The sequence below is a fragment of the Morus notabilis genome, unplaced genomic scaffold (genome assembly GCF_000414095.1).
Source record: "Morus notabilis unplaced genomic scaffold, ASM41409v2 Scaffold848, whole genome shotgun sequence".
In the NCBI taxonomy this organism is placed as follows: domain Eukaryota; kingdom Viridiplantae; phylum Streptophyta; class Magnoliopsida; order Rosales; family Moraceae; genus Morus; species Morus notabilis.
In genome coordinates this window covers 149,358-164,131 of record NW_010367943.1, presented here as the reverse complement: position 1 = coordinate 164,131, position 14,774 = coordinate 149,358, and the positions used below count along the sequence as shown (strand labels likewise).

Genomic DNA, 14,774 nt, shown 5'->3' with positions numbered 1-14,774 from the left:
GTGTAATTTATCCTTTATTAACCTTATTTTTAGACAGAAAACACGTTAAGGGTATAACACTTGCACTATAAGACTATTTCCAATATGAATACAAATGTCAATTGTGTAAAGGTATGATATGAGAACATCTCTGATGCAATGTTATAATTGATGTGCTAATTATAAATTTAATATTTGAGTGCAAAAAATACTCTCTAATGTAATGCTATTTGGTGTGCCAAATTTACCATATGCTATATACATCGTGACAAATTTTTCACTAAGACCATCTCCAATGCAAATGTTAATGTCAATTGTATATTTAACATCAAAAAATGTGATATAGTATGTTATTTGTATTTTTGCTCCAATGCATAGTGTGATTATGCTAAATCTATTTTTTCTGGTAATCATTAAACTTTGAAAGTTATAAAAGTAAATTTTTATTTTAAAAAAAATTTAAAAATGCACAAGTTGCAATGATTACATGTAAAAGTAAACATTTCAACCAATAGGAATCAAATGTCAAATTTCTCATATGCTGAGAAATTTGTCACAAAGTATATCATATGAGAAATTTAGCACGACAAATAGCGTTGCGTTGGAGAGTTTTTTTTCACTCAAATGCTAAATTTGCAATTGGCACATCAATTATAACATTACATTGGAGATGCTCTAAGTATAGCATATAAAAAATTTGGTATTTAATTGTTATTGGTTGAAATGCTTACTTTTTCATATAATCATTGCAACTTTTATAGGAATCAAATGCCAAATTTCTCATATGCTAAGAAATTTGTCACAAAGTATATCATATGAGAAATTTAGCACGACAAATAGCGTTGCGTTGGAGAGTTTTTTTTTTTCACTCAAATGCTAAATTTGCAATTAGCACATCAATTATAGCATTACATTACAGATGCTCTAAGTATAACATATGAAAAATTTGGTATTTAATTACTATTGGTTGAAATGTTTACTTTTTTATATAATCATTGCAACTTTTATATTTTCTAATTATTTTAAACATAAAATTTTACTTTTATAACTTTGAAAGGTTAATAATTATGAAAAAAGTATATTTAGCATTTCAAATAGTATTATACATTGGAGTAAAAATAAAAATAGCATATTATATCACACTTTTTGATGGTACATATACAATTGACATTAACATTTGCATTGGTCCGATATGTTATTTTCATTTTTTTCTCTAATGCATAATGCTATTTGTAATGCTAAATCTATTTTTTTCACAATCATTAAGTATTAAAAGTTGTAAAAGTAAATTTTATTTTTAAAATAATTATTAAAAATTGTAAAAGTTACAATGATTACATATTAAAAAGGGAGATTATATGGTACACCTGGCGTATCGGTAAGTCAAGTTTTTTTAACCGTTAGTTCTGCGTATTTTTTGATTTTTACATGATTTTATGCAGATATGATGGACAGAAAACCTGATATATTGATATATTGGCGTACTGAAGACTGTTCCATTAAAAAAAGTAATCATTTCAACCAATAACAATGAAATGCTAAATTTTCTATATGATATACTTGGTTAGAATTTGCCATTGTATTAGAGAGTGATTTTTACACTCAAATGTTAAATTTATAATTAATATATTAATTATAACATTGCATTGAAAATATTCAAAGTAAAAGTATCGTTGTTGCGGTCTATCTTGAGTGGTCCCTCTCCTACTCTACAACTACGTACGAGCTTTTCGTTTCCCTTTCCTATCACGCCATACACAATTTTACATACGGTACGGTTTTATGCTTGGTTTTAGCTGAAGCATTGGCCAGTTGGTTTGAAAGGTTACCTTCTTCTTCTTCTTCTGTAAAGTCTCCCAGTTGGCTATTTTGCTAAATCAGTCTCCCAGTTGGCTTGTTGGGAGACTTGCTTCATGATAGTTTGTAGTTTTGTTATCTTATTTTCCGGGAGCAATTTGTCTTTATGTACAATAAGGCTCGCATTTCAATATGGATATAGACAATATATGCTTATAGTCATGAAAGTGATCTTCACATTTGGCTAGAGGAGATGCCTCCACCTATTGTCTCTTGTGTCCTTTCTCAAGCTTCAATAATTTGTCTTTTTAATCAATGGGATAAATATGCATACACATATAACACATACATATATGTGTATATGTATATATTGCAGTCTATATTTAGAGGAGATCTCTTATGGGGTACCCAAAAAAAAAAGAAAAAGAAAACCTCTAAACGAAGTAGTACTAGATATGCATAATCTTATTCCTTAGTTTAGGTATGTCCAGATTCAGAAACGCTTATAGTCCTGATACATATCATTTACTTTGAAAAGTTTGCATTTCAAATACCTTCCATTATTTGTTACGCATATTTCTCAACTGAATATCTCCAGAGTCCATATAAGGAGGTAAAAAGACTAGATATAGAAGGGAAATAAAAATATGTAAAAAGATTTTTCCTTTAAAATCAATTTCCTAGGAGGCATTTTTCAGATACATTCGCATCATTTAAGGAATAAAATAGTGGACTACAATCAAACAAGCCTACAAACTTTCTGACCCCACGTTTTTAAGGGCACATTATATATATGGTGTCTCACTCCCATGCCCTAACATAATTCTAGCGCAAAAAAAAAAAAAAAAAAAAAAAAAAAAAAAAAAACCAACACAAACGATACAAATACCATAGATTTTGAAAAAGAAAATCTCTGCCTATTCAAAAATGGCTTCCAAACCCCACATTGTCATCTTCCCCTTCATGGCTCAAGGCCACACCATCCCCCTTCTCGACCTCTCAAAAGCTCTCTCTCGCCGAGGCCTCAAAGTGACGATCATAACAACGCCTTCAAACGCTTCTTCCATAACTCCATACATTTCCCGTCACTCCAAAATCCACCTCATAGAAATCCCATTCCCGAAAATCGAAGGCCTTCCGAATGGCTGCGAAAACTTGTCCCAAACATCCTCGCCCGACCACCTTCTCATATTCTTAAACGCCACGAAACTCCTCCGAGAGCCCTTGGGAACGACTCTAAAGGACTTGTGCGGACATGATGACCCTCCGAGTTGTGTTGTTTCCGATTCTTTCCTCGGATGGACCAACGCTTTGTGCCGCTCTTTAGGCATTCCTCGGTTGGTCTTTAATGGAATGGGAGTTTTTGCCATGGCCGTTAGGAAAGCCTTGTCCATGCACCAAACACACAAGTGTGCAAAAGATGACGGTGACATTGTGCACGTAAAAGGAGTTGAGATTTCTTTTGATTTGTTTAGAAGAGATTTGCCTAGGTCGCTTAGGGTGATGGATTGTCGAATTTCCGAGTTCTTTTTGGAGGCCGAGAGATCTGATTTGGGAAGTTTTGGTGTGATTGCCAATAGTTTTGTGGAGTTAGAGAAAGATTATGTTTTGTCTTTGGAGTCCTTGTATGGGAATAATGGAACTAGGACGTTTTGTGTAGGTCCCTTGTTTTTGTATGAGCAAATCGATAAAAATGGGATTGGGCTAAATGGGCCGGACCCATCTTCAAAATGGGCCGATTTGTTGAACCAGCGTGCTCAAGAGAATTCTGTTCTTTATGTGTCTTTTGGGTCGCAGGCCAACTTGTGCGATGAGCAGCTTGATGAGTTGGCTTATGGATTGGATCTATCCGGAGAAGATTACATATGGGTCGTCCGTTCGAAGACTTGGAGTAACCCAACGAATGTGATTGGTGGAGAAACAAGGGGTTTGATTGTGAGAGAATGGGTGGACCAGAAATGGGTCTTGGCCCATTGGGCCGTCGGTGGGTTCTTGAGCCATTGCGGGTGGAACTCGGTGTTGGAGAGCATGGCGAACGGGGTGCCGATTTTGGGCTGGCCCATGCAGGCCGAGCAGCACCTGAATGCCAAATACTTGGTGGAGGAGCTCAAGGTTGGAATTGGGTTAGAGAGTTGTTGGGCCCGGGATGGGAGAGTTGTGGGCCGTGAAGAAATCAGCAGAGGAGTGAAGGAGTTGATGAGAGGAGTGAGAGGGAAGCAAGCAAGAGAGAGAGCAATTGAGTTGGGAAGGATTGCAAAAAAAGCAGTCCAAGTTGGTGGGTCTTCTTATAAAGAATTGAAAGAGATTATTGAACTTATATGCAACGGGAAAACGGGAGATGATTCAATTAATAAAATCTCTAGGCGTTGTAGCAAGTGATCTCACATTCACCCCCATTGGTGAGACTTTTTGAGGGAAGAAAAGAGGAATAGGTCCTGTAATTGTATATCAGTTTGGCCTTCAAACATTCGTGAGACTTTTTTTTTTTTTTTGTCTTTTATTTTTAGAGAAAGCAAGATCTATTATTCATGTATTGTTATTTATTAGCAAGGGATTTTGGAATAATTCAATTTTCTTTTTGTGCACATAATATCTTCACAAATAAAAATCATAGCATTTTAGAATGATAATTTCAATTTGGTACTCTATATTTTAGCGAAATCTTCTGTGTTTTTTTTATAATTTTAAATTTGTATCTTAATATTTTAAAGAATTTTTTTAGTACATTAAGGCCATGTTTATTTTACTAATTCGAGTTTTACTACAGTAAAAAGTTCTCAGAAATAATCACATCTTTTTTTTCTATAGTAAAAAATTATCATATAAAGCTACATCTCAACTTAAATTAAAATTCAAATTAACAAACTAAACATGCCCTAAATATCAAATATGCCATTATCACTATTTTCTCAATTGTTGACCAGAGATCTTTGAGAGCTGTAACAAATTTTTAGTAGATATCCAGATAAAAAGTCAACTTTATCTCCCTCCGATTTTAACTAATGCATATCTTTGAAACTTATCTGATAGAATTTCTCTTGAAATTCAATGCATATCTTTGAAACTTATCTGATAGAATTTCTCTTGAAATTCAAATATGCCTGATACCATCTAGAATTTCTCTTGAAATTCAAATATGCCTGATACCATCTTCTTGCACAACAAACAATACCTAGAATTGTAGAATTTTTCTTGAATATTATTGCCATAAATGTCAACAAAAAACCTAACAACTGGTATGCAACTTGGAGGAAAACAAAAAGGAATAGGAACATCTTTTATTTTATTGCGTTCAGTATTCTCTTTTCTTGTTCAGTTGTATTTTTTAATTATGATGACTTGAGTGTAGATTTTAAGTTGAATTTGAGTTGTAATTTGAATTGAAGTTGTAACTTGAGTTTGTTTTTAAATGTGCACATTTGAGTTATAATTTGAATTGAGAATCTATTTAAATTTGTGTTTGAATAGGTCAAAACTTAAATTTGTATTTAGATAGTATTTTAATAAAAACTCAATGGTGATGAAAAATTTAATAGGGTATATGGTGGGGTTTTATTCGTCTATTCATTGTGAACGCATAAAAAAATCATCTCAATCAGAATTAAAATGAAAAAGTTATGTCGTTTTTAAGAATAAAAAAAATTTTGTTCATTAACTTGAGTTTGAGTTTAAAAACTTAAGTTGAATGGGAAACTTGAACTCAGATTTTAATCTCAAACTCAAGTTAAAAATGGAATTAAAACTCAAATTCTAACTAAAATTTTAAAAATAAATAAATTTAAATAAAATTATAACTTGAGCTCAAACTTCTTAGAAATTTTAACAGATAATTAGAGTTTTTTTTTTTCTTTTACTCCTACTAAATAATCATGATAACGGAATCATTTAACTAGGCCTTTTACCCCTGTCGTTGTTTTTTTTTTTTTACTTTCCTTTCACGAAAAAAGCTCTAAATCTCCTTTCTTTTGGCTCTTTTTATTTTCTTCCTCCTAGTAGACTAGTAGCCAACCATTTTTTATTTGTTTGTTTGTTTGCTACATGCTAATAGCCCGCTATTTTCAATTCTAATATTAAAATTCACGCGTATGATACATTCTTGTGAGAATATAATATAAAATATCATCAGTCACATAATGACCAAATTACATCCCTATTTCTTGCAACTAAAGAATGTCGAACTAAACATCCAAGTTGATTATCTAGGCAGGCCCATTTTTGTAATTTCATTTATCATGAAAATCATGACAATATTGGGTATCTTAACATTTTTTGTTGGAATCATTGATAAAATTATTTACAATTTACGTATGTTATTGTGAGCTATGCATGCAGATTGACACAGGCATAGCCTTACAGTAAAACATGAAAGGTTTTAGATTAAATTTTATATATGTGCGTTTGGTTTAGATTAAATTTTTTTTGCATGCGTGCTCCTCCGGAAGCACATACTACAATAAGAGATAAAGATTGATTCATAGCATACTCGATCAAACGTGTAATTTTCTCGTCCACTACAGATCCCATACTACCCCATAAATTGAAAATTCATAACCTCAATTACTACGAAAATGCCGTTTAATTTACCTGTACCTGTTTGAACAGCCTCCGTTAACTCATAAGGGGTTTCATAATAAGAACCACAATGAGTCGAGCCTTTTTTGGGGGTACACGTACTAGAGCATGGGAACTACCAACGTGGTGATCAGCAGGCGTGGACATCGCAGAGAAAATCATGTTGGAATCCCGTGAAGAAAGAATTGCCTGCATAATGAGAGTAAAACAACAATAAGGTATTTAAAAGGATAAAAGAACACATGATACGGTGGTGATACTCGAGAAGCACTCAGAGCAAAGAACAGGTAATTAATTTTTTATTTTTTTTATTTTTTTACACAGAGTACACATATTATTTTTACACGGTTAGTAAAGGGGAAGAGGAAACTTTGCAGGTAAGTAACAAAAAAAAATCTATTTTGGTACTATGTATAATTTACGCAAGGTTAAAAAAGGGGAAATAAATTTCGCAGTAATTAGGCAAAAAAAAAAGAGAGAGAAAATATAATTCTATCACTTGCACAAGGTTACCAAGGAAAAAAAAAAAAAAAACAGAGAGAGGAAATAAATTTTGCAGTTTGTACAAAATGACGCAATAGAAGGTATTGAGATAAGTGGTAAAACACAGTGCTAAGATAAGCAGCAAAATATTCAAGTACAGCCATTGTAGGTCATTACATTCATTAGCCAATAATTGGCTTACAGAAATTCAAAAAGAAAACACAGTACAAAAATATAACTAAGAAGAAAAATAGCAGTGACAACAACGTAGCAAAAGGAAAAACAAAATAACAGCAACATCAACAAGGAAGGCTAATAAAAAAAGCTGTGCCCCTAGAGTGACGTCCATGAACCAAACTATGCATCTAAAGAGTTGACGGCCCAGCACGAGCTCCAGTAGATGATGGCCCCGGATGATTTTCGTACACGTCAGCAGAAGAAGAACAAATCATCATGGAGCTGCAAAAGGCAGAGTTGCTACAGTATATGTTTGGTAATGATTTTTAAAGCTCAAAATCAATTTTTTTTTTAGTCATCCACGGCTATTAAAATTTGTATTTGGTAAAAAGTATAAAAAATATTTCTTAAAATTTTTTAAAAAAATTTAAAGTCAAAATTAGAAATAATTTAAATGCAACTTTAATTTTTAAATTACGCGGTAATAACTTTAGAGTATAATTAATGAAACTTTTATAATACTCATAATACTTCTGAAATTAATATTTATATAGCTACAGTTTACTAAATACTTAACTGTTTTTTATAATAATTATTTTTTTTCAGCACAACTAACGGTAATTTTTTTTAAATCTAGAGCATTACAAAACTGGCTAATAACATGTTTGTGTTCAGGTAGCTGCGGAACCACCCTTGGACTTCTGCTTTCATGGCTTCTATATTTCTCACATACTGAGCTAAAACAACTTGCATCTCAGTCTCCCTTTTAGAAATTACAGCATGAGCACGAAGCAAATCAGCTTTTATTGAGCATTCAAATACCCTCCCTCAAGTTTAATGATATACATATATTTATACGGCGGTTCTATTCACACACCCCTCTTTACTCTTTTCATCTCATTAAATTATAATTTTTTATTAAAAAAGACTTTCATATAAAATGACCAAACACGATTATAATAAACTTAATTACATAATTAAATTTTATTATAAAAATAAAATAATATTTTATTTTTTCCCTTCACACACCCCACATGTCATATTCTCAAATTACCAATAATTGTTATTTTGAAATCTATGATAAAATTTTAATTTTTTCCATTAATAGCTGTTCTAAAAAATTATATAGAAGTATGTTAAATTTTATTTACTATTTATTCTATGGTGATTGTTCTTTTGCCTTTTCTTTCCTCCATTTTGAGTTATTTTTTTTTATTTTTCTAATTTATAAAGGAGAATTGATTTTTTTTCCATTTTGTTATTTTTTATGCTTATTATGCTCGTTTATTTGTTTTTATTTGTTTTTCATTTTATATTTAATTATACCTCAATAATATAATAACTTTATTGTCATATTTTTTATTTATTTTTTATTCCTTGAATTATATTGTTTGCTATTTTATATTTTTGAGTTTCCTTTATGTTTTCTAAAAACATATTTTAATAAATTTTCTTCAACTAAAAAAAATAGAGAAATATTAAAATAATAATATTAAAATTAAAAATTAAAATTAAAATAAAACAGTACGTGTCAAAAGAAAAATAATTAATAATTAATAATTTTATATAAAAATAGTTTGAGATAAATTTGAAATAATAGGAGTTTGTAGAAAGTAAATTCAATTATTTTAAAATTATGTGAGGTGTGTGTTCAAAAGAATGTGTAGAAAATAAAATAAAATAAAATAAAAAAAGTGTGTAGAACCACCCATATTCATAAGTTCATAACGTCCACAGTTCTGTTTGTACAACTTGCGGCTGTATAAAATGAATATCTAGACTTTTTAAGTTGAAGTTCCTAGACCATCCAAAGTGCAGGTTCAAGCGCATATATATAAACAAGTTGTACAAAATGAATATCTAGACTTTTTAAGTTGAAATTCCTGAACCATCCAAAGTGAAGAAGGTTCAAGCGTGTATGTGTTTATATATATATATATATATATTAGCATATATTATTGATTTTCTATCACATTTCTTATTATACATGTATCAATAAATGTCATTAGAGAGCAAATGTCAACTCATGAGCGGGTAGTTTTTAAATCTTAAAAATGAATCGACAGTTGACACAAAGACAATGACGAGTTACCAGAAACAACTGGTGAGTGGCGAGTTGTAAATGGCGAGTCGCGAGTCGCTCAACTCCAAATCAGCAGACTAATTAAGAGATAATTCAAAATATCAAGAGAAGATCCCAATTAAAATAAACGAATCACGCCCAATAGAAAATTTTCTTATCGCCGAGAGTCCTATTTAAATTGGGAGAGTTATCCAAAAAAGATGAGGCAATCTGCATTTGAAATCCAATGGCGAATGCGCACCAAATCAGGGAATCAGAGGTGGTTATCAGCTCATGCAAACAAAAGGCCATTCCTCACGCCCAGGAAGAGGCCTACAAATCTCCAGCATTTTCTCTTTCTTTTCTCTCTCTACTCACAAATTCTCATCATTAATTATAGTGAAATTTCAAAAACCGTTACAAGGGACGAAAATTATTGATTACGAACAAACTTCTATAAATTTGTGTTCCGTCTTATTTAATTTTTTTTTTGCATATTTTATGTACCATAATCAGACTGTTAACTCGTTAATCATCCATACTGATTGATTGTAGATTTCACACTATTTGTTTATGTAATAATGGAAAACAAGAGACTGAATTATGATAGAGCCGCGAATATTTTCCAAAAGCAACAAGACACATTTATATGACAAAATTAATATTTGTTAATTACTCATGAGTTGCATCGTTATCATATATCAATTTCCAAGGTTTGATTGAGACTTCAGAGGCTAAGATCGATAGTGCTTCATAAAGTTTGATTGGAGAAAATGACGTCCATTTGCTGAATTGCCCAAGCTCTTAAACATGATTGATGATCATGACGTCAGATTACCAAACAAATATATGCACGAGCATATAAGATATAAGGTAAAAGCTCTTAGAAATAATCACATCTAATTTTTTTGTTATAATAAAAAACTCTTACATAAAATTATATCTTAATTTAAATTAAAAATTTAAATAAGTGAACTCAACAGAGTCTAAATCTTTTGGACACACAAATCACAATCAAGAATATACTTTCTAATATCTATTCGGCTAATTAGGATAAAGTGATGATAACGTATTTTTGTCATATACTTAAATTGAAAGAATCGGCCAACAACATTCTCAAGGGGCCTCTAGATACGGGTCAAATTAAAGGAGAAAAAGAAATATCTGGGGGACACGATTTGATGTTAGCTATAAAAAAAATACAGGTTTTTCAAAAAAAGAAAAAAATTGTTTTATCTTTTGAATTGCCTTTTCCAAAACATGGAGCTTACCTTATGTCAGATCAATCTTCTCATGAACCTAATTTATTGCTGGAGCCTTCGATCATTGTTTGTTGGCGGATGCTGTATATGCAAGAAGAAATGAATTCCCTAAAAAAATTGGGAATTCAAAGTGTTTTTGGTGTCATGGTGTGCATATAATGTTTAGTGTATAGAACCTAACTTTAACCTTTGTACATTTATGACGTGAATACCTACACGTAATCAGAATGAGCATAAATTAGAGTGGACAGAATTCAGAGTTGGTAAGATTCGAAGTGAGGAATTGTAGTCAGAATAAGCTGTTTACTTAGTGATAGAATTCAGAATCGGAGTCATTCTAAATCTCATTCATACGTTGACTTACACCCAGAATCAGAATAAAAAAGTGTAAAAGTATTAATATACCCTTTAAATCAATTTGATATTTTCAATTTAAAAAATATATTGTGTACCTATTATATTAAAATTAATCATAATTAAAATATTTAGTGTAATAATTGAGTACTAAAATAATAAATATATGTTGCATTTATTATTTTTTGAATTTTATTTTGAATTGTGTATTTATAAGTAAAATAAGGGTATAATAGTAAATTGATATTAATATTAGGAATGAAAGTCTCAATCCAAGAGGGCATGGGAATGCCAATCCCATTTCTCAATTCCAAATTTGAGTGGGACCCACCAATCTCACTCTCATTTCAGGATAAAAAAGAACAAGTAAACATGGGATTGACTCACATTCTCCACTCTCATTCTTCAATCATAGTAAGTAAACATGCCATTGGTTCTTCTAGTTCTTTTCATTTTGGGAGAAGGGGTAAATTATAGATAAAAACACAAATTTTAACTGTGAATGTTTAAAGAATTGATTTTAAATTTCAAGAATTATTACTAAACATATCCAATATATCATAAGAATCTAATTGCATCAATTATTATAATTTTTTTATTAATTACTTAATTTATTACTATTGTCAAATTAATACAGTAATTATATCCACCTATTGATAACTGATGGAGTGAGCGAGTAACTATGAAAACTGTACCCGTATATATAAAAATATAAATAGAGAGAGAGAAAGCACGCTGGTACAATTCGATCTAGTTGTCACTAGTACCCACGAATCTTTACCTGTCTCCCACGTTGATCTTGCACAGACGCACGTGGAATTTTGTTTCTATAAAAGCTCACATGGAATACAAGATTACGTTGATTCGTCAAATCTCTCTTTTTTTCCCCCTTTTATCTTGTCTTTGAATAATTATGTCAAATTTTGAGCGAAATTGATGAGTGAAATTGATAACATTGTTTTCTTTTCCCTTCTGTCTTATTATGTAATAGAAAGAAACTACAATTGGTGAATTGCAAAATTATTAATAAATAATTATTGAGTGCGTTTGAAATTTATTTTAACGTTTTCAATCTCAAATAGAAATTATTTTTAAAAATGCGTTTGGTAATTTTAGTAAGAAATTATTTTTAATGTAAAAAAAACTCATTAATGTCTTTATTTCTCGCTATCTACTCGAGAGAAGAAAAAACGAAAACAAAAAATGAAAAATGATTAAAAATCATTTTTCATTTCTCCCTCATTTTATACTAAACCAAAAAATCATTTTTATTTCTGTTTTTTGTCTTTATTACGTTAAACGCCGTTTTAGAAACGTTCTCATTTTTTTCTCGAAAAACATAAAAAATAAAAACGGGATCAATTTCAAACGTGACCATTGATTCTCATTTTAGGAATTTGCAAGTTACAAGTTGCAACACTCATTTTCATAAATGTAATATGACATCCTCTTCATAAATGTAATCCAAGATCTTTACAATAAAGTATGTAATTAATATAGGTTTCTCAATATTAGATCAGATTAAAATTATTTCAAAACAAATAAAAATAATGATAGAAACATTAATTTTAATTTTAAATATTTTTAGTTAATGTGAGTTATTATTTTTTATCGATAAGTGTTTACAAGAAGATTATCATGTCAATTAATAAGGAGAATTACATTTACAATAAACATTTGTGTAGTTAGTGAGTCGAATGTTTCACTTATCATGATGGATATCATTTGAATTACTCACATTTATCTCATTTTGTTAGAGTTTATGTTAAATCAAATAAAAAATGAGGGGATTAAGTACGGTCATGTAATTTTTTCGCTTGTTTTAATAGAATTTCTAATAGAAAAATGATGACTGCACCACTCCTATTTTTTTGGTTGGTTAATAACAAAAAAATTCAAAAAACTAGGATTAAGTGAGACTAATATGAAATTGATGTGGCAAAATGGAAATTTTTTCAAAATTAGAATGATAAAGGGTATTGGTGAGAATATTCTTAACTTTTTCTTTCACATCCACCCTCAACTAATAAAATAAGAGCAAGAATAAAATACTACCCACTAATAAAAAATAGATTCTGCAATGTAAAACTTACACGTGAGGCACACCTTCTATTAATAATGGTATTTAGTGCTCTGTGTCTAAGCATTTTTCATAAAATAAAAATATATAAAACCAAAGGTGGGTTTTTTCTTCACGGGAACACCCCATTAAAACCAAGCTACGCACAAAGAATCACTGCTAACCAAACCAAACCAAAACTCCCCACGCTTTCACAGCCAACGAAACAACCCAAACCCCTCAACCACTTGATTGACACTTTCGTTTCTCTACTACTCAAACAGTCACCAACTCACACCTAAACAAAACTATGGAATATTCCGGCGACAATGAATTAGCGAAAACGACAACAACATTCGACGTGATTGTAGTCGGCGCCGGCGTCATGGGAAGCTCCGCCGCGTACCATACGGCCAAGCGAGGCGAAAAGACTCTCCTCCTCGAGCAATACGACTTCCTCCACCACCGCGGCTCCTCCCACGGCGAGTCACGCACCATACGCGCCACCTACCCGGAGGATTACTACACGCCTTTGGTCCTCAAGTCCCACGCGCTCTGGCAACGGGCCGAGTCGGAGATCGGCTACAGGGTCTACTTCAAGGCCCGCCAGCTCGACATGGGCCCGTCCGATTCCAGAACTCTCCGGGCCGTCATCTCCACGTGTCAAAAACACTCCATTCCTTACCGGGAACTGGATGGCCCAAAACTCCACGACGAGTTCTCCGGCCGGGTCCAGATCCCGGAAAATTGGTCCGCGATCTCGACCGAGTACGGCGGTGTCATTAAGCCCACGAAGGCCGTTTGCATGTTACAAACACTCGCCTTTACGAACGGCGCCGTTTTGAGGGACAACACGGAAGTGACTGAGATTAAGAGAGATGAAAACGGCGGCGTTTTGGTGGTTACGGCCAATGGGGAGGTTTTTAAGGGAAAGAAGTGTATTGTCACGGTTGGCGCGTGGACTAAGAAGTTAATTAAGGCCGTTAGCGGGGTTGAAATTCCAATTCAGCCCCTGGAGACCACCGTCTGCTATTGGAGGATCAAGGAGGGGTATAAACGCGATTACGAGCTCGGCAGCGGTGGCGAGGACGGCGGCTTCCCGACGTTCGCCTGCTTTGGCTTTCCATACGTGTATGGAACGCCGTCGTTCGAGTTCCCGGGGCTGATCAAGGTCGCCGTCCACGGCGGGTACAAGTGCGACCCGGACGATCGGCCGTGGGGCCCGGGGGCGGTTTCCATGGAGGAGCTGAGGGAGTGGGTCGAGGCACGGTTTTCGGGTCGGGTTGACCCGACGGGTCCTGTAAAGACCCAGCTTTGCATGTACTCGATGACTCCAGACGAGGATTTTGTCTTGGATTTCTTGGGAGGGGAGTTTGGGGAGGACGTGGTGGTAGGGGCCGGGTTTTCGGGGCACGGGTTTAAGATGGCGCCGGCGGTGGGGATGGTCCTGGCGGACTTGGCGCTGAAAGGGGTTGCGGAAGGGGTGGAGTTGGATAAATTTAGGTTAAGGAGGTTTGAAGGGAATCCAAAAGGTAATGTCAAGGATTTTGAGGACCAAGTCAAACACTCACAATAATCAGTACTGTTGAGATCAGTCTTCACCAAAAAGTTTGAGGGGTTGTTATTTTAGAGTGTAATTTGAGTGTAGTTTTTGAGTTGAATTTGAGTTATAATTTGAGTTAAAGTTGTAATTTGAATAAAATTGAGTAAAGTTGAATAAAATTGAAACTTAAAATAACGTGAATTTAAATAAAGTTGTAACTTGAGTTTAAATTTTTTTTGAGTTTTGTTGCGAAAAACAACCCCTGAGTGAGTCATGATTGAGATGTATTTGTTTTTTTGTTGTTGTTCTGTTTTAGTGGGTTGAGAGCCGTTGATTTTTCATCTTGTTAATTATGATCACTGGCTCTTAAATATGGTTTAAGAGGATGAATTCTGAAAATGGTTTAATATAATAAAAGGTTTATTTTATTTTATTTTTTATTTTTTTTTACCTCTACCCCATACGAATTGAGCCATGTGATCATTC

General features: G+C 32.8%; 2 protein-coding genes across 2 annotated transcripts; both read left to right on the top strand.

Annotated features, from left to right (window-relative positions):
- Positions 1-2,703: 2,703 nt before the first annotated feature.
- On the top strand, positions 2,704-4,164 carry LOC21402771 (UDP-glycosyltransferase 90A1). Its single transcript, XM_010113813.2, has one exon. The coding sequence runs from the start codon at positions 2,704-2,706 to the stop codon at positions 4,153-4,155; it is 1,452 nt and encodes a 483-aa protein (XP_010112115.1). The 3' UTR covers positions 4,156-4,164.
- Positions 4,165-12,828: 8,664 nt separating this feature from the next.
- On the top strand, positions 12,829-14,368 carry LOC21402770 (probable sarcosine oxidase). The gene has a single exon (XM_010113812.2). It carries the CDS (start codon positions 13,056-13,058, stop codon positions 14,319-14,321), a length of 1,266 nt encoding a protein of 421 aa, XP_010112114.1. The 5' UTR covers positions 12,829-13,055; the 3' UTR covers positions 14,322-14,368.
- Positions 14,369-14,774: the final 406 nt, after the last annotated feature.